This window comes from Danio aesculapii, chromosome 2 (assembly GCF_903798145.1).
Source record: "Danio aesculapii chromosome 2, fDanAes4.1, whole genome shotgun sequence".
Classification (NCBI taxonomy): domain Eukaryota; kingdom Metazoa; phylum Chordata; class Actinopteri; order Cypriniformes; family Danionidae; genus Danio; species Danio aesculapii.
In genome coordinates, this window is record NC_079436.1 from 15,614,567 (window position 1) to 15,639,977 (window position 25,411).

At 34.1% G+C, this 25,411-nt stretch overlaps 2 protein-coding genes across 3 annotated transcripts in view; both read left to right on the forward strand.

Moving 5' to 3' along the window:
- kdsr (3-ketodihydrosphingosine reductase) overlaps nt 1-17,147 on the forward strand; it is a 19,677-nt gene extending 2,530 nt beyond the window's left edge. Inside the window, exons 2-11 of one of the 2 annotated variants that reach the window (XR_008838891.1) lie at nt 616-705; nt 1,193-1,249; nt 1,349-1,414; nt 1,543-1,638; nt 5,263-5,454; nt 5,541-5,624; nt 5,741-5,824; nt 7,179-7,280; nt 11,438-11,647; nt 16,555-17,147. Coding sequence is in view for 1 of the 2 variants with exons in the window: in XM_056473484.1 (XP_056329459.1) it covers nt 616-705; nt 1,193-1,249; nt 1,349-1,414; nt 1,543-1,638; nt 5,263-5,454; nt 5,541-5,624; nt 5,741-5,824; nt 7,179-7,280; nt 11,438-11,557 (891 nt within the window). In the remaining variant the exon portion in view is untranslated. Of the gene's footprint in view, nt 1-615; nt 706-1,192; nt 1,250-1,348; nt 1,415-1,542; nt 1,639-5,262; nt 5,455-5,540; nt 5,625-5,740; nt 5,825-7,178; nt 7,281-11,437; nt 12,944-16,554 lie in introns of those variants that run through there. The other variant, XM_056473484.1, reaches the window with a different exon arrangement.
- Nucleotides 17,148-22,038: 4,891 nt separating this feature from the next.
- Nucleotides 22,039-25,411, forward strand: part of bcl2b (BCL2 apoptosis regulator b) — a 40,536-nt gene continuing 37,163 nt past the window's right edge. The window contains exon 1 of the mRNA XM_056473499.1: nt 22,039-23,085. Coding sequence (XP_056329474.1) covers nt 22,594-23,085 — 492 coding nt within the window. The 5' untranslated portion in view covers nt 22,039-22,593. The remainder of the gene's footprint in view (nt 23,086-25,411) is intronic.

Genomic DNA, 25,411 nt, shown 5'->3' on the forward strand with positions numbered 1-25,411 from the left:
GAATAGCATATATATATATATATATATATATATATATATATATATATATATATATATATTTTTTTTTATATACACACACACACACAGTTAAAGTCAGAATTGTGTATAAATATGTATGCATATATATGTGTGCGTGCATGTGTGTCATATATTGCATATCTTTTAACTGACTATGGTTATATTTCCATATAGAATAAAGCTCCATATATCTCCTAAAACATACATGAAAAATCTACACAAGTATGGATCACTAAGCATAAAATTATATGTATTATTTTATGTGTATTGTGTCAATCAAATGGTAGAATATATATATATATATATATATATATATATATATATATATATATATATATATATATATATATATATATATATATAGACTAATAAAACAGATTTAAATTTCTTTGCTCATATACGGTACACCGGGTGTCAATAATTGTAACCATGACTGTAAATGCAGTAATAGTATGAGAACAGATGTACCTGTAGTTTAGATAATTGCTTTTTTGGTTCCTCTGGTATTATAACTCTCTCCGACTAAGGTGTTTTTTAGTTAAGGATGTGCAGCATGGCATGCCTGGTTTGCAGTAAATCTACTTTGAATATCATCAGGTAACTGGAGGCAGCAGTGGGATTGGGAAGTGTATTGCCATGGAATGCTACAAACATGGTGCCTTCATCACCTTGGTGGCACGAGATGAGGTCTGTCACTTGCACATATCTGTACATCATTTGTCAGCAATGGCTTGCATGACATCCCAGCCCCAACCATTTGGATTCTCTAAAGTTGCTTAGGCTACATTTATGTGAATACAAAGTGTAATGTTAAATATAAATACTTTTTTATATTTTAAAGTTTTACTCACTTTTGACATGGCAAACTTGTATTAACATTTCAGTTGCAAAAGATACAGGATCCTTCATAAAGCATTCGGATTTTATGATTTGGTTTATGTTTATGAAGTAATGTTACTAAATGTTTTATGAGAATTTGGGATTTTAAATGTATGAAAGTTGGAAAGAAGATGTCTTGTATAACTTTATACATTTAATTCAAAGTTTCTTTGCTGAATAAAAGTATATAAAAAAAGACCAGTCCCAACGTTTTGAATGGCAGTGTTAATTTTGTTACATTTTTGGTGTTACAATTTTAAAACCATTTACCACTGTGCTCATATTTTTTCTAAAGCACAAATTGGTTCAGGCTAAGAAAGAAGTGGAGAAGTTTGCCATAAATGATAAGCAAGTATGTATGTCTTTGGCAAAGGATTTATTTCTTTAATTTTTTTGGACATTCCACTCAAATCAACTTAAACGCATGTGCTACAATTATGATCACCTCTAGGTGGTTCTTTGCATTTCTGTTGATGTGGCGAAAGACTACAGCCAAGTGGAGAGCGTCATAAAACAAGTATGTTTAACAATTCATAAAATCCTTTCACCATCTTTTTCTGTGTAAACATTTATACTCACCCATCTTTATGAACATAAACTTTAATTATTGTTTCTTCAGATAGTTTGTTTGTGTTTGCTATACAGGCTCAAGAGAAGCTGGGCCCTGTGGACATGCTGGTGAATTGTGCCGGGACATCATTATCTGGGAAGTTTGAGGAAGTGGAAGTTGACCATTTCAAGGTGATATGTCTGAATATATCTCATCTAGCCAGATAAATTCTTTTCTGACATCTGACGTTCATTGACATGTAAATATTTTTAATAGAATTATAGCAAAGATAAGCATAGAGGTGGTGATGTGCTCATGTGGTTAAGTAATCGTGCAGCTTAGCAGTTAGAGGGAGTCTGAATGAATGGAATTGTTTTGGTATACATTAGGAACAGCTGATAGTCAGCTGATGCAAGCTTGACTGAGGTTTTTGTCTGAACTAAGGCTAGGTTGGATTTCAGTTAGATTGGATCAAGTTAGATTGGACTTTCTCTCAAATATGTTTAATAGAATTAAAGCAAAAATAAGCATACGTTCCTTCCTTCATTCATTTTCTTTCAGCTTAGTCCGTTATATATCAGGTGTCGCCACAGAGGAATAAACTGCCAACTATTCCAGCATATGTTTTACACAGCGGATGCACTTTCGGCTGCACCTAGTACTGGGAAACACCCATTCACTCACATACACACTAAGGCCAATTTAGTTCACCCAATTCACTTATACTGCATATCTTTGGACTGTAGGGAAAACTGAAGCACCCGCAAGAAACCCCATGCGAACACTGGGAGAACACGCTAACTCCACACAGAAATGCCAACTCGCCCAGCCGGGACTCGAACCAGCAACCTTCTTGCTGTGAGGCGACAGTGCTAACCACTAAGCCACTGTGCTGCCAAAATAAGCATACAGTTCTGGACAAAAAACTCCACCTGCCATCCATGCAACTATGCGTGAACAGAGCAGGGAGAGCAGCAGTAGTTAAAGCGCACTTCAGCATATATTGCTATAAAATTTAATTTATTTATTGCTGCAATACAAATTATGTATATATATATTTATTTATTTATTTATTTAATTATTTATTTAATTATTATTATTGTTATTATTTTATTTTTATTTTCTTTTATTATTTTTTTTTTTAATCATTATTATTTTTTTTCCCCCTGTATTTTGTCCAATAAATAGTGTGCACCCCTACCCCCAACACAACCGATGCAGTGCAGTTAATAACCTCAGAATTTGCCCATGTAAGCACTGAGGGTAGCATCACCCCAAGGAAGTGACAAGCATGTTGCTAAAATGGAATATACAATATCTAGGCCTTCCCAGTGATGGGACTGGAAGGGCATCTGCTGTGTAAAACGTGCTGGATAAGTTGCAGGTTCATTCCACTGTGGCAACCCCTGATTAATAAAGGCACTAAGCCGAAAAAAAATTAATGAATGAATATCTAGGCCAAAAGTACATTCTTAGTGGCATCAAGTCTAATACAACCAGCATGTTGTAATTATTTATGTAGTTGGAGAAGCATGGAACCTCAATAACTTTGTTCCAGATGCAAATATAAGTGAACTTAGACAAGTGCATATGCAGTATTTTAATTGACGTGAGAGAAAAGAGCATTATACAGATTTCAAAGCTTTGTGAGCATCTAAAATTTCTTTGACTCCAAATGTAAAGTTGATATGTAATTGAAGACCATTGCCCCACAGCTTCAGAGTAGGATGTGTATTGCTTACATGGCTTTTTTTTTCTATGGTAATGAACAGGGGTTTATCGGGTCATGGATGGGTTTGGAAATTCAGATACCAGAACATAGACTTAAAAGGAAAAACTTTGTATTAGTTCAAGCAATGACAACGGTAATACCTTTTAGATTCTTTGTCAGACTTGGGATGTTTAAGGAAAGTGGTGAATACAATTCTCCAAATGTGAAATCCGATAACAAGAGGTCATGTTAAGGATTATAATTATTATTCTCTGATGCAAACTACACAGCTCCCCTAGGAAAAAACATAAAGAATATAAAGAAACCCTTTCTCCAAAAGGGAATCAACATACTGGTTATAAAAATCTTAATCTGATCACTATCTTTTTAGCAAGAGAGAGAAAAGGCTAGTTGCTTGGCATTGCATTTTGGCATTTTTGATGTAATTGAGACAAAATAGACTGATGTGCCAGCAGATTGCAGACAGATGAATCCAAGCATTTTAGATGAAACTGAATAACTTAAATCTGACTTTTATGTAGGAAGGCAGCATTTTTTTATCAAGATATGATCAAGCATGATATATGAACATACAATTGTAAAAATAATACCTGCAACACCAAAAGAGCAGCAAAGCACAATTTTTTTACTTTTACTGTAGTTTTGACATGGAAATATAAGACTGCAGGGCTACAACCACAGGAATGAGGAATAATTTGCATGGTGATGTTTAAGTGCCCAAAAGAGAAAGTAGTTCCTTTTTTGTGATGGATTACTTTTCCAAAACATCTTCTCTGATGTGTTTAGGTTTATCACGAGATTGCTGTCTGAGGTAATTACCAGAACCTCAATGGTATTTAATAGTCCTATTTTATTTTTTTTTTCTGAAAAAGGATTGTCCAACTTATCGAATGTTTCCTTCAGTGTATTAATACATTACTTGAGTTGGGAATTTGGTAAATCGACAAATTAAAAATTAAAGCTTACAATTATTTAAAAGAATCCAGTAAAGCACTTTCGAAAAGGTATCAAAAATATGGCGACTGCTACGACAGTCAAAAGTAAGTCTGACAACATTTCTTTCACCATAGCATGTTGTGAGCATGTTGGATTTTTTTTTCTGTAAACTGGTAACAACCAGTACAGCGAAGGGAGTGCACCATGTTTTGCACAGTTTGTTGTCAGTTTTTTTTTTTATTATTTATTTTTTTTTTTAGGAAAAGCAGACAAGTTTGAAGCCTTATTAGTTGGAACATGCGTAATGACTTTTCATTTTCAGTAACCCAGTTCAAGTGCTTCTGGTGAACTGTATGCAGTTACAAAATCAGCCACACATGAAAGCCATAAATGTTCTTTAAAAAACTGAGAACATTCTTAAACGTGCATATAGGTACTAGACAAGATTTATAATTTATGGCAAATACCAAGCAAAAAAAAAAATTTAATAAAATAAATAAATAAATAATATCCTGCCTCTGATTTTATGTGTGTCCTAATTTCCACACCATCCATCCTAAATAATATTTGAAAACATAATTTGTGTGTTTAAATGAGGATACGAAGTTTCCCAGATAATCCCTTTTTACGTCTTTGCACACACTACCAGCTAATGTTGGCTATAACATTGCACTTTAGATTTTGAACAAGGGTACAATATGTAAAAAAAAAAAAAAAGAATTATGGATTTACAAGACTGAGCATTAAGTGGAGAGGCTGTTTGCTAAAACTTTGTGAACTATACATTTTGTCATCATTTTGTCAAATGAATAATTTTGCAAGCGCATGAGAAGATGTCTCTTCATGATGACCTTGTGAATAGCAGATTACCAGGCTACTTCATTTTCAATGTGATGGAAAATTAATGATACACATTTGGAGCATTTGACAAAATTGATTGATTATTGACAAATAATTATGCCCCAAAACTAGCCTATTATTCTGTTACAGTTGTAAGTCTCCACAAAAAGAGTACATACTTTTAGGTTGAATGAAAAAATTGGAATGAAAATGTCTTATAACAACATGAGGGTGAGTAATGATTAGAGAATTCAAATTTTGGAATCAACTTCCCATTTATGCTTAAGTGTGTGCTTTCCTTTAACAGAAAATGATGGAGGTGAATTATCTGGGCAGTGTTTACCCCACCCGTGCAGTGATCACCACTATGAAAGAAAGGCGGATGGGTCGCATCATGTTTGTGTCATCACAGGCAGGGCAGATCGGCCTCTTTGGCTACACAGCCTACTCGCCCTCCAAATTTGCCTTGCGTGGACTGGCTGAGGCCTTGCAGATGGAAGTGAGTTTGTATGCAGGACACTGGCTCTGTATCTACTGTTGATGCATCAGTCTATTGATACAACTTTGATTTTTGATTTTTCTTAGATGAAACCCTACAATATCTATGTTACTGTGGCATATCCTCCAGACACAGATACACCAGGTTTTGCAGAAGAGAATAAAACTAAAGTGAGCAAATTTTAGTTTTGTCTTGAAAACAGTTACTATCTGAACTCGAATATTAACATTAATGTGAATAGAACATTTAAAAGTAAAGTGTTCCTGTGTATCTCTTTCTTGGGCAGCCTCTGGAAACCAAGTTAATTTCAGAGACATCTGGAGTCTCTCAACCTGAGCAAGTGGCAAAAATTGTGGTGAAAGATGCTGTGGTGAGTAGATGTTGGCTCTTAGTGGCAAGTTTCAAAACAGATAAACCTTCTGCCTCTTTGATTTACATTTATTTATTTTTGCAGATGCTTTTATTCAAAGTTACTTAGAAAAACCACCAGAAAAGCAATAATAAGTACGAGAATTCAGGGTACGTTTTAGGCATTTTCCATGAATTTTCCTTCAACTGCAATGATAATATAACAAATGTATAATTTACAGTAAATCAACACATATTGAATTCATTATTAAAGAAATACAAAATGCTTAAACATATTGGGAACATTTGGTTCTGTTACTGAATGTTGTTTAACAAGATGCTAACCTGAAACCAGATACGACATGACATGTCTAAAACAGAATTTTATCTGATGGCTGAGAGAGCTTAACATGCATTTAAAAAAAATTAAACGATTTTCTTCAGTTTGACAGCACACGTGTTGCAAATTCTCACAACACAAACAACTGAAGAAACGCACTGTATTTTGTCACAACACAAACAACTGAAGAAACGCACTGCATTTTGTCACAACACAAACATTTGAAGAAACGCACTGCATTTTGTCACAACACAAACAACTGAAGAAACGCATTGCATTTTGTCACAGCACAAACAACTAAAGAAATCTGTGGCATTTTGTCACAGCACAAACAACTTTAATAACACAATGTTTTTAGTTAATCATCAATTAAGCTAATAATTTACAAAAGACAATGGAATCTTGTAATCAGGATATTAAAATAAACGAAAAAACTCACTTTTCAAAGACCACCAACAACTTTACTGAGCAACAGTCACAGCATAATAACACATCCATATCTCAGCAGGGTCCGTGATGTTTTTGGGTCCCCTTGAAACATTTCCATTGTGTTACTTGGATATGTGGTTGTGGCTAGTTTACCATTTGAGTACTTTCTTTTCTTTTCTTTTTTTTCTTTTAAAAAAAAACAACAAGCCAAGAACAAATTAATAACAAACAAACAGATTTAAAATAGTGTAAAAAGTCCTCTTGGAGTAGCATCAAGATTTAATAAAACATATGTGTCTTTTAACTGTTTCGTTGATCTCTTGAGAAAGCAAGTATAATTAGGCATTTCTTCTGATTGTTTTTTTTTTTTTTTGTTTTTTTCATGTCAAAACCATACTGTTATATATTTAATATAATGGAATATATATATATATATATATATATATATATATATATATATATATATATATATATATATATATATATATATATATATATATATATATATATATATATATATTTATTATTATTATTATTATTATTATTATTATTATTATTTATTATAATTTTTTTTTTGTCTGAAAAAACGTCTTCTGTTGCTTCACAGCAGGGAAATTTCACCAGCTCGTTTGGTCCTGATGGGTACATGCTGTCAGCACTGACCTGTGGGATGTCGCCTGTTACTTCCATTACTGAAGGGCTGCAGCAGGTATGACCTGGTTTTCAAAAAACCTTAATGTTGTCATATTTGACCCGTTTACAATAGTTTGGAAGGTGGACGTGTTGGCTCCTCCCAGGTTCCTTTTATTATTTCTGCATATGTCTTTCATCATGCTGCTTGACCTTTGCAAATTATGCAAAGTTGCACTTGCCAACAGCTTTTGTGAAATTGTAGACAAATGGCAAACCAGGGCTTACTGTCACAAGAAACACATATTTTGAATGCTAAATATCCATACCTGGCAACAATTTAAAATCCTGCTTTCTTGAAATGAGTTATGACTGAAAAACACAGGCGATGATGACCTACAGCCAATGTGAGATGATGAGCTCAGGGAGGAGTTATAGACCACAATATCTGAATAAATAATTTTTTACAATTACAACAAGCAGAAACATATGCTTGGTCAACAGTTGCACATTACAAAATAATTTATACTTGATCTTCACATCTCCCTGACCATTTCCCCCTCCATAGTGTACAGACCATGACTGCCATCTTGCGCGTGTTCTTTAGTTATTTCTTTGTCATTTTTTACCATAAATTTGTAAGTCAAACAGAGTTTTTGTTGATTAGTGTAGTCATTTAGTGTGTATCCTCCTGTCAGATCTGTCATTTACTGTGAACACAGAGATTTGTGCAGAGATTACTAAAAACACTTGAAAATTATGCAGTGTCAACTTAGCATTAGTAACATAATGTTTGCATTCAGCTTTTGTAGCATTAAGCTTTTTGAGGATTTGAAGATTGTAATGCGCCTTTTGATTTTCTCTCTAGAGTAAACGGAGTAAAGTAAATATTATCAACTCAATGTAGTGAGTAGGGGAAAGAGACCCCCATTGAATGGAGGTGATGCTTAGGGACAATAGCTATGTTTCTATCCAAAACTGCAACTTAAATTTATGCATAAAGCTGGAGTTCCAGCGTTTCTATCCAACAAGTCAAAACGAACAAAGTAGTCACTTCCTGATTAACTGGCACCAAATATTAACTGTAAAAACTTAATTTTCTACAGTAGGAGAAGCTGCGTGAATCTTTTCTTCATTTAATGAATGTTCTGCACCACAGAAGGTAATCCTTACACGCAGTGAATGCACGGTGGCGTTTGAAGGCGTGAGATGCAGAGCACAGACACTCTTGATTCTGGAGGTCATTGATAAAATAATAACAGTAATACTGAAACAGTTAAGGTGTTTTAGAATGACCAAATCAACATTTCAGATGTTTTACAATGTGCTCAGCCTGCTGGTTTATCCATTCACACACATTTTTTACCATCACTTGATCTCTTATCTCTTAACAAAATCACATGACTTTTTAAATACACATACTGGAATTTGTTCAGTAAAAGTGCTTCCCTTGCAGTTTATGCGCATCTTTTCTAATTGAATAAAAAGTTATCCTACTCAGTTATGCACATGTTTTTTTTTTTATGCACATTTTCAAAATGCATGCGCATCTTGGCGTTTCCATCAACTGTTTTTTTATGCGCATGTGCAAAATATGCATATAAAAGGTGGATGGAAACAAAGCTAATGAGAAGGCGCTCGTATAAACATTATGAAGACAACGGATCGCATTGTGCGTTTGGGTGCTGAGATATATACACACAAACGACAGACCACAGCCATACAATTTTGAGCCTGTGGACAGACAAGCATACAGAACAGCAGTCAGAGAAGATTGATTAAGCTGTAATGTGAGAAGAACAGAGCTGGTTCTTGATAAGAGACCAATGTTAGCTTACAGACTGATATGTTAGCTGACGAAATCTTATCAGGCAATAGCAAAGCTAGTATTGACCATCTATAACAGGGATGTCAAACTCAATTCTTGGAGGGCCGCAGCCCTGCACAGTTTAGTTCCAGCCCTGCTTCAACACACTTACCTGTATAGGTTTTAAACAAGACTGAAAGACTTAATTAGTTTGATCAGCTGTGTTTAATCATGGTTAGAACTAAATTGAGCAGGGTTGCGGCCCTACAGGAATTGAGTTTGACATCCCTGATCTATAAGTATTAATACTTATCAGTAACAGAAACTAATGAGCATTTAACAAAGTTATGCTGCATTGTCACAATGTCACCATTTTTAAATTGTAGACAAGTGAATACTGGAATAATGCAGAAACATGTAAACTATACACTTGAAAATCTTTTAATTATTCAAAATGTTTTCAGAGCTTTTTGTATTAAAACTAAGCTTTCATATCACTGTTTTTGGTCAATTTTGTGGTAAATGTAACAAGACCATGGTCTCAGCTCAGTAGAGTCAGTGCAGAGAGTTAAATGCTTACTGTGTCTTAATAAAGAATGATCCCAACGCTTGACGTGCAGTGCCTGACTCTGCACCCAGACTTGGAGGCTTGCTGTCTGAGCCTGTATGTGCTACAGATGGCATATATGCACTTTAGACAGGACATATCCAAGCCAGCAGACACAAGTATGTTTTGGTAAAAAAAAATAGTAAATCAAGGATATCAAATATTAAGACGATTAAAATAAGTTTTAAAATAATGTTTCTTTTTTGTCAATGTTTTGTGTTATTTATGTTTTGTATTCTCTTGTCTACAATTTAAAAATAGTGACAATGTGGCATAACTTCGTTTAATGCTCATTAGTTTCTGTTACTGATAAATATTAATACTTATAGATAGTCAGTACTAGCTTTGCTATTGCCTGATAAGATTTCGTTCGCTAACATATCTGTCTGTAAGCTAACACTGGTCTCTCAATAAGAACCTGCTCTGTTTTCCTCCCATAAATTGACTCGAACCAGCAACCTTCTTGCTGTCAGGCTACAGTGTTAACCACTGAACCATTGTGCTGCCCCGCCATTATAATTGTCTTAGATTTTTTTTACGTTTTTCAATTTTTCAGTAGAACAAACTGAATTGGCATTAGAATTTCTCATCAACAGTGTCCATACTCTATAATTTTTACAGCAATGTCATTAATATTTAATATTAAAAGGTTTCGTGACAGTTTTATGAACATCCCTTCAAGTAAAGTGTTCCCAACAAGACAATATTTTAAACTGGTCTAGAAAATGTTTGTTTTTTTTTCTTAAAATTTTACAGAAATTTTGACTAGACAAAACTCTTGAGTAAGAAAATTATTTTTGCTTTGTTCATTCGACATGATTTTAAGTGGTGCAAATGGTCCCATAAAGTCCCACAGTTAATAGTGCATGTTAGAGCACAAATCAATTCCCAAAGTCCAAGGAATTGTCTGTGGACATCTGAGACACTATAGTATTGAGGCACAGATCTGGGGAAGGGTACAGAAAAGTTTCTGCAGCATTGAAGGAGCAAATGAGAACAACCTCCAAGACTCATCCAAAAATGGGCTGCGCACATGAAATTAGCGATTAAGAAGGAGACTAGCCTGTGAGGTGACCTAGAACCTTATGGTTACTCTGATACTTTCTTTGTCAGATGAGGAAGTTCAACTTCCCAAAGGAGCTGCTGAAACAGTTCTACACCTCCATCATTAAATCAGTCATCTGCACATCAATAACTGTCTGGTTTAGCTCAGCTACTAAATACGATCTCCAAAGACTACGTCGAATAGTTCAGACTGCTGAGCGAATCACTGGTACAACCCTTCCTACTCCCCAAGAACTGTACTTACAGAGCGAGCAAAAGGGCTGCCAAAATCACTCTGGACCCCTCACACCCAGCACACTGCCTCTTTGAACTTTTACCTTCTGGTCGACGCTACAGAGCACTGCACACCAGAACAGCCCGACACAGAAACAGTTTCTTCCCTCAGGCAATCCATCTCATGAACACTTGATGATAGTAACTGTGGAACCAACATCACTACTTGCTATACACTTTTATACACATATACACTTATTTAACAACACACTTTACATGCCAATTTGCACATAACAGCTGCACATATAACGTTGTATATAGTAATATAGCTGTACATACACTTGTCAATTTGTCATATGTGTCATATGTGCTTTCACTACTTCTATTTTTTAAAATATATTTATTATTATCTGTTTTTTGTCCTGTTTCTGTAATCCTGTTGCACTGTAGAAGCTCTGTAACGAAAACAAATTTCTCGTATGTGTGACCATACCTGGCAATAAAGCTCTTTCTGATTCTGATTCTGTTATGTCACCCTGTACAGATTGTGACCATGGGCCTGTTCCGTACCATTGCTCTCTTCTATCTGGGCAGTTTTGACAGCATCGTCCGCCGTTGTATGATCCAGCGAGAACAGTGCAAAGCAGCTGACAAGAGGGAGTAGCACCAGCATTCCCCCACCACCATCCACCTCTATCGCCAACACAACATTTCACACACATGCCTCCACGCACAACCTGCAAGACATTTTTCAGTAGGTTTACAATTTCAAAGCACTTCAGTGACAAAGTTTCTGCAATTTTTTTTTCCAGTAGATTTTCATAATGTGCATTTCAGGATCCTCATCATTTACATCAGTATTTCAAGCTCCTTAATACATATTTACTCTTTAGCTCTCACTGCCTCATGTGCATTGTCATATTTCAAAATCTGTGTTCTCAAGCGTGCATCCACAAATGCTTCTTGCTCCAACCTGTTGGCATAATATAATTTCAAAACTAGATGTGATTTCAATTAGCATTTTTTTATATTAATGCCATAAAGCTAGGAATCCTCGCTATATGTCAAGAACTTCAAATACCCTTACGTTTCATTGAGGTGAAGAGCTGTGATGTGATGTTTGTAGTTTAGCATTGTATCTCCCTGCTTTTAGATTTCCTAGTTTTAAGGTATGGACACAGGAAATCGGTGTTTGTGGGTGTGTGTGTGTGTGTGTATGTGTGTTTGTGTTTTGTTTTTTTGGATGAAACTGCCTGGGTCTGCCACTTTGCCTTATCTCTGCTCTGGCTGAGGATTTCTGAAGGAAATGTTTACCTTGTAAATGCGTGTGTGTGAGTGTAATTCTATTGTTTGCTGGTAAGCTTGAGTTTAGGTGACCATGGGGTCTTCTAGAGTTCACTGAACTGAAAGATGGGTCTGGATAAGCCATTGTGGTTTTGATGGCTCGCTGGTCGAGTCACTGCACCTGTCTGCCAACAGATGGAGCTGGAGATCCAAGTGGATCAGGTGTAACCAGGCAAAACCCAACACATAAAGCAGCTCATGTTTGAATAATCATTGTCAGACCTGAGTGGTTTAATGTCCACAACCCCAGAGCTCTGTTATTAAAGAATGCATTGATTGTTCACCCATCTGTTTCAAATATTGTAGATGCTGTGAAGCTTAATCTATTTGTGAATCTCATCTTAATTTGCTCTGTTAAATGTGAAATGGGTGGTTAGCATTCCAACTGTTTTCTGATTTAGGCTTTCTAAATTTGCTTCTAAATCTTATTGACGGTGGAATAGCAAGAGAGAAACCGATATTCATGCTGTTGCTGTCCTTACTGTCACAAGCAAACGGAGAGCATGTGATGTGATCACATCCTATAGATATTCGAGCGCATGTTTATGCGGAGTCCATCTCTTTAATGCCTGAAAGCAGTGGTCAATTTGAATCTAATGTATTAGGTCACCTTTTACAATTTTACATGTTGTTATTGTTTATTCATCTTCATGTTGTTCCAAACCTGTATAATTGTCTGTCTTTTAACATAAAAGGAATGAGTTCAGTGAAATGTTCGTGCTACTCTTTTCCCATACAATAAAAGCGAATGCGGACAGCAAAACCCAGAAGGAAAAAAGGAATGTAAAAGTATTCCATGACAACATGTTTTATTTGTTTATTTATTTATTTATTTTTTTGTATTTTCTAAAGTTTGATTTTTGAAGTTTGATTTTTAGAATAAACATATTGAAATTCACACTCTTATGGAACAGGTTTTGAATAGACTGATGTAATGAAATTGACAATTATCCAGTAATACCTCTTAATCATATTGCTTCAGAAGACTTGACATGAAGTGAAATATTGTTTGCTATGGATTACTTTTTCAGATATGGTTTTTGTTTGTTTATTTTTATTGTATGAGAAAAGAGTAGCATACACCGTATGTATATGTGTGTGTATATATATACAGTTGAAGTCAGAATTATTATCCCCCTGTTTATTTTTCCCCCAATTTTTGTTTAATTGAGAGAAGAAGAATTTTTTCCAACATATTTCTAAGCAAAATAGTTTTAACTCATTTCTAATAACTGATTATTTAATCTTTGCCATGATGATTGTAAATAATATTTTACTAGATATTTTTTCAAGACAATTCTATACAGCTTAAAGTGACATTTGTGACAGTAACCAGGCAGGTTAGGATAATTAGGCAAGTTATTGTATAACGATGGTTTGTTCTGTTGATGGTAACAAAATAAAAATTAGTTTAAAGGAGCTAATAATTTTGACCTTAAAATGGTTCATAAAAATTTTTAAACTGCTTTTATTCTAACAGAAATAAAACAAATAAGAAGAAAAAGTATTATCAGACATACTGTGAAAATTTCCTTGCTCCGTTAAACCTCATATGGGAAATATTTAAAAAAAAAAAAAAAAAAAAAAACAACTAAGGGGGGCTAATAATTCTGACTTAAACTGTATGTATATATATATATGTATATGTATGTGTATATATATATATATATATATATATATATATATATATATATATATACATATACATACACACACACACACACACACCAGCATAAGAGAGCACACTTCACAGATCTCTCTTTTAAATTAATATTTTCTTTATGATAATTTATAGAATAAAATATTTGTGCATATATACATTAGTCAGCCCAAAATCCAAAATGAATTAAAAAAAAATTATAAAAAAAAAAAACTGTCCAAAAATTTGGACATCCACATTGTAATAAACAGGTAAAATCAAAAGAAAATAAAATGTATCAAATTTAGATGAAATTTTGTAGTTTGATTTTTTTTTTTTTTTTTTTTTTTTTTTTTTTGCACAAACTAATTTAAATGTAAATGTCCTATCTTTCCATTTCTAAAGATGTTAGGTGACCAAACTCTTATTTGAATGAATATAACTGTTTTGTTTAAATGCACCAAACATTATTGGCTATATTATTAATTATATAGTGGCTAAATGTATGATAATTGTAATTTTTAAAAGGCTTTATTTTTGTTAAATCATGGCATGGTGTGAGATGTGATGTTCATCCAATTTTATCTTCCAAATTTTAAGACCTGCAAGGACCATGTTGTACTTATTTTGTATGTTCTGTAACAGAAAACCATGAAGTTCAATAGTTTTTTCACATGACTATGTGGTCAGTGTATCTTTTGGTCATTGGATTTTCACTTTAGAAACAGATATTGAAAAATGAAAAACGAGTCATTTTCAGATTTTCGTTTTAAAATTAAAAAACAAAAATAGAAATTCAATGCATTTTTTGGTTTTGAATTTTGAAAAACGGAAAAACAAAATTAAAAAATGATATGATTTTCATTTTTTTATTTCAAATAACAAAAAATAAAATCACCAGAAAACATAAACGAATAAAGACTTGTTTTTTATATTCCGAAACCAGACAGGCCAACTCATTCACGGTGACGGAATACTGCCCTGCTAGCTTACTTTAGGCTATTATTTATTTTCCACTTAACAATGTTAAAAGGTATTTTCTTGTTATAACTATTATCTGTTTCTAAAATGAAAATCCAATGACCAAAAGATACGCTGACCCTATGTACAGATGGCTCATCAATGACCGTATCGGCTGGCTTCTAAATGCAAGTTATTCAACTTGGAATGGTAAAAAAACAGTCTGTGAACACTCGAGAGCATGAGGACTGTAATAAATTTTCTTTTTAGTTATACAGAAAAAAAAGATGTGGTCTTGGAACAACAAGTTGAATAAATATTTTGGGTGATGTAACATTTTTATTCAATGCATTTGAGAACTTTTTTTGTTTTATGCTGGTTTGTTAGAGAGAGTAAATTAACACTTTCATTCAGCCATTTTATCTTCAAACCATTTTCTTCAGATGGAAGTGCAGTTTTGATTTTTGTCAAAACTTGTAATATTTGAACCAGGGTCAGAATTGAATTGGCTACACAGACAAAACATGTTGGTCCATGACATTAGTTGTTTGCAAATTATGCAAAAGCTCCTGTTATAATCAGGATTCTAAAAAATGTGTGATTGATTATAATACTGGTGCTTCAAAAATATCTTTTTTTCAATCATAAAAAGGAATCTAATGCACAGATGTAAATGTATTGCCACAAGCCAAGGCTTTTGATTCATTTTCATGTTTCACTAATTGCAAAAGCAGAAGTATAGAATTTCTAGAGTCTATTTGTTGATTTTGATGGCTATAAATATTTTGCCACAAGACTTCATTGATTTACCGAGCTTGATTTAAAGTAAATCTTTAATTCAAACTTCATTTAATTGACTGATTCTAAGTATATTCAAATAAATGAATGAGCAAGTGAAAGAATGAAAGAACAAACAAACAAAATCCCTATTCCCTGTCATTTTTCCTTCTTGATTCTTGAAATTAACAGCTGGCCATTGTAGTCAGGCATTACAGTCATGGGGCTATAAGCCTTAAGAAATCCAACCTCACTATCGCCACTGGCTTGCATGGTTCAAGACTTGTAGAGCTGCACATCAATGGATTTGCTCTTCAGAGTTTGGACTTTCAGCAGTGAAAATTAAACCACACTGAACTGAACTAAAATGAACATAAACTCTGAAAAATTGGACTGACTCAGTTTCAATTTACTATAATCTTCTATGTTAAGCTGCTTTAACACAATCTACATTGTAAAAAAGCTAAAAAAAATAAAGATGAATTGAACTATGAAAGCTATAAGGGTTGATACCTTCAGGTCCAACTATGACATAGACTGTGTATGACTTACGTATGTATATGTTTAGATTTGAAAGAAACACCCCAAAAATTCTAAAGTGAGAATGCATGAGTCAAAGCGACGATGTTCTCATTTGATATAAGATATTGGCTTAAGGCACACCATCCAGCACATAATAGCTAGACTGTAGGTGTCAATATTGTTGGACTTACGAATGGGTTGTACCTTCTTCCATAACACACGGACATTGTCATTTGTTCACTCAATATTAAGCTAACACTAGAGAATTTTTTTCAAACCCCTTAAAGCTATGCAAATCAAGCATGTGCTTACATTCCATTCAAATACATGAGGATACTTGCTTTGTCTTGTTATCTTTTACAGATGTCTGCTATAATTCTTTTTTTTTTTTTTTTTTTCGTTTCTTTTATTGACTGAAGCTGAAATATACACTGCTCAGAAAATAAAGACAACAATTAAGCAACACAAAGTAACCATCACAGACTGTCCAGGAGTTGGTGAAGGCTTTGGTCCGGGAGGAGATCCCTCAGGAGACCATCCGCCACCTCATCAGGAGCATGCCCACGCATTGTAGGGAGGTCATACAGGCACGTAAAGGCCACACACAGCACTGAGCCTCATTTTGACTTGTTTTAAGGACATTATATCAAAGTTGGATCAGCCTGTAGTATGTTTTTCCACTTTAATTTTGATTGTGACTCCAAATTCAGACCTCCATTGGGTTAATCAATTTTCCATTGATCATTTTTGTGTGATTTTGTTGACAGCACATTCAACTGTGTAAAGTATTTAATAAGAGTAATTGATTCAGACGTAAGATGTGTTATTTGCGTGTTCCCTTTATTTTTTGAGCAGTGTATTTTATAGAATAATAGCAAACGTTTATGAGCAACTTTTAAAAGAAAGACAAAAACCAACATAGATATTTATTACTTTTGTCTGTGTTTCTTTTTTTTTCCATTTTCATTTGTTGCCAAATTTGCATAAATTTCACCTTGTGTGCCATTGGGAAAAAGAGGATGTTTTTGCTTTGTCTTATTTTCTTAAAAATGAAATAAATAACATTTAAAACGAAAGCCAATGTGAGATTATTTTGTACTGTTTAATGTGTGTGTGCCTGTGTTTTATAGTTTCATTATTGTGAGGTGGAAGGAAAGTGATACATTTCTAAAAATTCTGGCTTGAATTTGTATTTAGCCCTCTGAGTCAATAATTTATATAACCTTCTCTTGCTGTAATTACAGCTGCAAGATTTTTGGGGTATGTCTTTACCAGCTTTGCACATGTAGAGAGTGATTTTTTTTTTTTTTCATTTGTTTGTTTGTTTATTTATTTATTTTTGCAAAATAACTTAAAATGAACAGCAATGAAGTTGCTTTGACAGACTATTCCATAGTGGTTCGGGTTATGTTTATTGTTGAACCTCCACCCCAGTCTCAGCTCAAGTATTTTGCATACTCTTTATTTAAGATATTCCTGTATTTGGCTCCATCCATCTTCCCATCAACCCTGACCAGCTTTTCTCTTGCTATAGAAGAAAGTCACCATCGCACCAAATAAATACAGTTGAAATCAAAACTATTAGCCCTCCTGTGAAATTGTAATTCTTGTTTAAATATTTCCCAAGAGCTGTTTAACACATTTTTTAACACAAGCTTTAATTACTCATTTAAAAAGAGTCATTTCTTAATAATCAATTAATAATTAAGGGGCTAATATAATTGACCTAACTGCCCAACTAGATAAAATATGACTTTCTAGAAGAAAAAAATATTAAATACTGTGAAACACTGTTAAATACTGTAAAAAATTTCCTTGCTCATGCAACAAAATTAGCTCAATTAGCTCGAATATTAATGATTGATAATAACAAGTTATTATTGATTATGAGTATTCAGAATGAACTTAAAGTTAATTAGCAGACTCTTTAATTGTTTATTTATTTAAAAAGGGATACTTGTGAAGTAGATGAATAGTTTTATAAGTTTAAATAATTATAATTAAGCTGGTAGCAAGGGATCTTTTACCATTAAAGTGACCGTTTCTGTGAGGCATAACAATGACAACCAATGTGGTTATAAAATGATTTAATGACTAGCCGAACACATAAACAAAATGTACGATACATAAAAACACAGAAAAGCAAGGAAAATATAGAATTGAGAAAAAGATTTTCAAAATTCACTCAGTTCCACACGACTAATAAGAATCACCAAAAATCAGTAAAACACAAAGGGGCACAGCTTTAAAACAGAAACACACAACTAATAGGCCTACTGTACTTACATCGGTTCTCTGCCGGTTTTCTTGTGAAGGTCCTTTGATGCGTGGAAAATGAAGATTCTTAAGAAGAGTTTGCAGAGCAGATTGGGGGATCCAGTGAGGTGCAACACTTTTAAACTAAGTTTCTAATTGCTGGAAAAGAAAAGTGTGGACGAGTCACACGGGTACACAAACAGGGTCTTCCCTGGAGGTGTTCTGTCAGGGACCTTCTGCAAAGGATGGCTTGCGCAGGTCAAACTTTAAAACGTTTTGTTCTCATCTTTTTTATCTACACATTGAAAGATTTTTGAGTGAGTCTATTTTAATCTGGAGCGTATTTTGGAATGTGTTGTATGTGATGGTGTGTGAAGGGGCTTTGCTTCCTTACCTTCAAACCTTTTTGAGGCAGCTAGGTGTCTGTTAAAGCTCTTATAAGATAGCCTTAAGTCGTCTTTCTGGCGCCGATCACAATAAAATAGTTTGAACAGAAGCACTCTAAGTTGATGTGTTTTGGTTAAGGAGAAATCAAAGAATTGCATACAACCTTAATGCTACACTCTGTCCAACATCAAATGGAGAATATAAAAATGGTTTGTAAGATTTGGGATACCTCAAATACTTTGAAGCATGGGGTGGAAACAGAGACAACTGACGCCACATCCCACCGGGTGGGAATACGGGAAAGCTCATTCCTCTACCTTTCTTCATTCATTCATTCATTCATTTTCTTTTCGGCTTAGTCCCTTTATAATCTGGGGTCGCCACAGTGGAATGAACCACCAACTTATCTAGCATTTGTTTAATGCAGCGGATGCCCTTCCAGCTGCAACCCATCACTGGGAAACACACACTTATTCACACACACATACACTACAATTTAGCCTACGCAATTCACCTTATCGCATGTCTTTGGACTGTGGGGGAAACCGGAGCACCCGGAGGAAACCCACGCGAACGCAGGGAGAACATGCAAACTCCACACAGAAACGCCAACTGATCCAGCCGAGGCTCGAACCAGTGACCTTGCTGTGAGACGACAGCACTACCTATCTATCTATCTATCTATCTATCTATCTATATATATATATATATATATATATATATATATATATATATATATATATATATATATATATATATATATATACATAGTTCAAACTACACTGTACTCATGAAAGGAACAACCAAAATATATTAAGGCCACTCCAGACGAGGGAGGCTATGACGAGAGGAGCCAGGAGGGAAGCTGGGGAAGGAAAGGCAGAGGAGGGAGGTGGGAAGCTGCAGCAGGAGACAGGTGGCAGGTAATGAAGATAGTCCACAGTGGTGACGTCATAAGCAGTACTGCCTCCACTGTGATCTGTTGCTTTTTCTCCAAAGAATTTTTTTAGTTTGTAAAATAGACAGGTTTTTACCTTACATTTGTTGCAGAACTTAATTATTGTTGATGTTAAATAGTGAAGTGATGACATTTGTTAATCATATTACAGAAAAAGGCAGTTTGAAAACTTTAAACAAAACAAAAATTGCTAATCAGAATTGTTACCATAATATTTTGTATTTTGATTTGCCAAGTGCCTACAGTCCAAAGTGTATGAGTGTGTATGGATGTTTCCCAGTGATGGTAGCAGCTGGAAGGGCATTCGCTGCGTAAAACATGTGCTGGATAAATTGGCGGTTCATTCCGCTGTGGCGAGCCAGGAATAATAAAGAGCCTAAGCCGAAAAGAAAATGAATGAATAAATGAATGATTTACCAAGTGTGAAATAATTATTTTCAGAATATAATATTTATTATTTTATATATATAAGTAGTTTTTAATGTTTTGAACTATTTGACATGTTTTTTTCATTCTGGCAAATGAATGAATTGCAGTTATACAAGTAGTTAAGTTTTTTGTTTTCAATCATGTTATCTCATTATTTTAATAATTTTGTGTAAAATGGAGATTAAGGGTAGTTGTCTTTAATTATTTTCTTTCCTTGCCCAGTCACATACTCTCACATTATTTTATCTAAAAGCATTGTGTAATTATCTAAAGAACTAGTACGTAGATTAAAAAATATTTTACCTACACTGACCTACATAGTCATGTATTTTTTGGCTGTGATAAATATGAATGGACATTTATTCATTTACCATGTCTATACTGTACATTACATGAAACATATGTCATGATTTTTTATCTGAAGGTCTTAGTAATAGAATTTTAGTTCAAAATGTGTGCGAATCATATGTAAAAAGCATTTGGTTAGAACCCAAATCTGATTATCTGAGAGTCATCAAAGTCATTGATCAGGCCCCTAGCCAGCCTGGTGAAAAGGGTTGTTCTTTATTCTGAAAAAGTAGATTTATCTTTGCAGTTATTTGTTAAGACTAGATTTTGATGTACCAAAAATATTTTATAAGGATTTAGAATCAAGAAACATGAAAAAAAAAAGCTTATTTTCAAAATACACATTTATTACATTGGAAATTTTATTTATTATTTATTAGACAAATAACCAACTGGGCAGCACAGCTTTCATCAGTCAGAATTTGGCCTTTTGATTAAAAAAACATTTAAAACAAATTTAAAACAGTATCAATGATTGATATTGTAGATCTTCACATTTTTTTCTAACCTAAAAAAGTAAATTTTAAATTTAAATTGCTTTAATTTTTCATTGATCATTTTGTCTTTAAAGAATAAGGTCCAAGATTTCGAATAAAGTTACTTGTAAAAAGTGTATTTAACAACACACTGGCTTCACTTAGGTCTGATTCTGCTTGGTTTTAAAGCCTTTGACGGGTTATTTACACAATTTATGATGGCATAGCAGTCAAAATAGGACAAATGAGCTCATGTATGGGGCAAATTCTGTACCTTTGTCAGTGGGGGGTGGGTCTTTCAGAACCCCTGGCTATGGGCCTGTTGATCCATATTGACAGTCAGTAAGCATGTTTTGAAAACACACTTCTCGAATTTTGGCATATTTGCACAGTTGACTTTTATAATTAAACCTAAAATACTTTCATTTTTAATTCATTTATTATTATTATTATTATTATTATTATTATTATTATTATTATTATTATTATTATTATAACAAAATGAAACATTTACATTACATTATATCACATTACCTGCCAGGGAGCAAAACAGGAATGCATCTTATAAACAGATTCACAGTTTTTACAGCTTTATTATTAGTGAATTCAGAAATCAAAGACATATAAAGATTTAAATCTTCAAGAGAAATCTGAAAAAAAAGGGTTTACGCTTACAAATGTTACATTTGTGTATTAAATATTTATCCAGAAATATAAGAAGATTAAATAAATAAATAAATAAATAAATAAATAAATAAATAAATAAATAAAAAGCATCTGGATGTTTATTCTGATGGTTATCCTAAAAACATTTTCATATTTCAACATAACATCAGGGATTACCATTAAACATACACTTTTTTCCCAAAAAAATTGATATATTCACAAATTCAAAAAACATGAGATAGATCTTCAGTTTGGTGATCGCAGAATGAGCAATTTACATCAAAATCTTTAGAAATAAACATTTGTTAAAAAAAGATCGTCATTTCAACTCAAGCACTGGATGACGTAGCGCAGGAAACACCTCTCTGCTACGAATGGGCCAGTCTGACTCCATCTGAAGCAACTGCGCATAGCAGACGCCTGTGAACACTCAACTTAGACAGCAAGTCAGCGACATAACTGTCACCCGTTTAGCCTTTGAGTTGTCTGCATTCGACAGCGGACGCAACTGCGAAATTCTTTCTTCACATTCCGTACGAGACGAAACTCACAAGTGCGAGCGAACATCGGTGACCAGCATCTTCCGTCTCACGCATCTCTGGACTCTAACAGGGATAAACGATGTCTTACCGCGCGCACAATTTCCACCCGAAACACCAGAGACTTTCTCGTCTATGCTTATAAAGCGTGTTTTTTTTTTAATCCTGATATTAAGGAAGATGCTCACATCCTCTGCTTAATGCTAGGCATCCCTTCCCGGAGCAAAAAGTGGGCGTTTTCTACAACCGAAGGATTCATGCGAGCGCTGCAAGTTCGCTGTTTGAACAATTTACATGTTAATAAAATAATTCGCTTTATTGCTTTGATGTGAAGAAAGTGATGCTAAAGATGCGTCAGGGTGAATAAGAACAGTGATAGGCTACTGATAAATAGCCTATATGGCACAGGAGAATGTGTATAATAACCGCAGTATAGTGGAAAATTACATCCACCATAAGCTGTGGAAGAAGGGATACGTGTGGGAAGTGAATGGACATGACAGTGTCTCGAATGGACTGAGTATGAGGAGGCAGGAGAACAGCGTCGTCTCTCCCAGCTCCCGTCACGACCTGTACAGTTCTCTTCATAACGTGCTACGAGAGGCTGGGGATGAACTGGAGAGTTTATATCAGTCGGACTTTGCGGAGATGTCCAAACAGTTACACGTCACGTCCATCACGGCACATCAGCGCTTTAACGCAGTCATAGATGAGCTGTTCAGGGATGGCGTGAACTGGGGCAGAATAATCGCTTTTTTCGAGTTTGGGGGCACCGTTTGTGTTGAATGCGTGAATAAGGAGATGATTGGGCAGGTGGATATCATTGCTGTCTGGATGGCAGACTACCTAAACGGGCCGCTTCACGGTTGGATCCAGGAGAACGGCGGTTGGGTATGTAATTAGCTCAATAAATATCTCACGTCCGAATATGCGGCGTAGCTTGCTCTGCCTCTGCCAGTTGCGTTGATGTGTTCGAAACGCTGATTTGTTGTTAGCGCTGTTCATTAAAGTTCCCCAGCCAATTAACGTAGGCGATTTGTCACACCCCTCTGACGTCTGCGCGGTGGGGCTGTTACGTGAAGCCATCAATGACAGCTGCTGTCTGCAGAGCTGAAGGCGTGGCTCTTGTGTCTAGAACCAGAACATTCAGGATCTGCTGTAGATTCATGCAAACAGAAAGATGTTTAGTCAAACACAACAGCCTGCTACAACATATGCTGTAGGCTGTAATATTTACCAACAAAACATGTTAAAATTCCTTGGGCTGTTTACTGTCCTAAGTGCAATGATTTAGCTTGTGATTAAAGTGGTGTGAGATTGTAAAAATCTAATAATTTTCTAGCCTTGTTTTTCAGGCAATGTCAGTTAATATGTTAGGGCAACCAGAGAAAAGTGCTGCAGCCATTACATAGACTAAGCTGGAGTTCACGCTTGGCAGGTTTTGTTTGTTCAAATAAACTATGGTGTAATAATTGCTCTAATTCCAAATGGTGTGGTTCAGCTGAAATATTTTAATGCAAAAACATCTAAACAAATGAAAAACAGAACATGATATCACAAGATAAAAAAAGAGAATGCATAAGGACACCTGGGTTGAAGAAATTAAGAATTGGTGATTAAAAAATTAAGGTGAATTAAAGGTGAAATATGAGGAAAAGGTAGATTACTTTAAAATAAGTTGGAAAAGAAAGAAAAAAAATAAATAAAAGAAAAATCCACGGACATGTCCCAGAAAAAAACGGCACATCTAGTTACCTTAATCTTAAGTAGAAAACTCATTAAAGATTTAGGGTTTCCTTCATTTTGAACTATGGGGGCCGTGTTTACATTAGGCATGCAGACACAGTGCATGATGTCAGATGGTTGCAAATCTATTTAATAAAATACAGATACAATGCTATATTGTGCAGCTTCGCATTGCAGTTTTCAGTCATAATAAACAAGACAAGCAATGCGTTCCCTGCTTTAATACACTGCAAAAATTATATGAACATCTAGTTCATATAGTTTTTAGAGCATATGATTTTAGTTTACAGCATATGTTTTTAGTTTACTGTAACTTGTTAAACTAAGTTATATGTCATGCAAGCAGTTTTAAGTCAGTTTAACATAATATAAGTTCAATGGACTCATAAGGCTAATTTGATTCAGCTTAAAAATTTAAGGCAACCAAGATTTTTTTACTGTGTAGCAGTTAGACGAGGGGAAAAGAATAGGGTTATACAAAACCCAACAAACCCTGACAGTGTCTGTAGCCATTGTGTTTATTTTGACAATTAGAGATTGGAATGCTTTCATTTATTTTATATTAATATTTTATTTATTTTGTATTGAGTATCTATGGAGGAACACAACCTACTGTAAATGGATGTAAATAAAAATAATCAATTTTGCAAATATTTGCAAAGTTTTGTAAAGTCATGCCACTGAACTCTAAATACAACTGTGGTTTGCATTACTGAAAAAAAAAAACAATAAAGAAGAAGATATATCCAATCATTTACTTTGCATAAACTCCAGCCCTTTCATACATTTGCATAAACCTTTACACTTAAATGTGCATCACAATAACAGAAAGGATACGCTGTTTTATGTTTCATTGTGTGAAACGCAAGGGCGTAGGTTTGCACTTGACATTGGTCAGGATGGGTAAATCAAACAACAACACCCCTCATCACCCAAGAATGAACATCATATATATATATATATATATATATATATATATATATATATATATATATATATATATATATATATATATATATATATATATATATATATATATAAATGCAAATATTTATTTAAATGCTATTAAATTATATAATTAATTAATCCTCACTTTATAAAGTTTATTATTTGAATTTTTCTTATTTAAATGGCCAAATTCTGACTGAGGAAAGTTGAATGTGCTGGCCAGTTTGTTATTTTTCTGCAGGCTTCAGTTTTTAATTTAAAACAAGTTTTAACAGATTTCTAAAAATGAATGTAATGATAGATGATAATATATTTGTATTTTAAAAATAAGTATCTTTTCATATTTTTTATTAAAAATGTTCATTATTTATATAACTGTAATAAAAAACTTACAGTTTAAATGCACATTTGTAAATAAACACTTACACTAGTTAAATACTATGGTAAGCAATTTGACAGAAAAAAGTGTGGTTATGATAACCGTCCGACAAGCTAATCCAGCTAAAATTAGTTCTTAAAATGT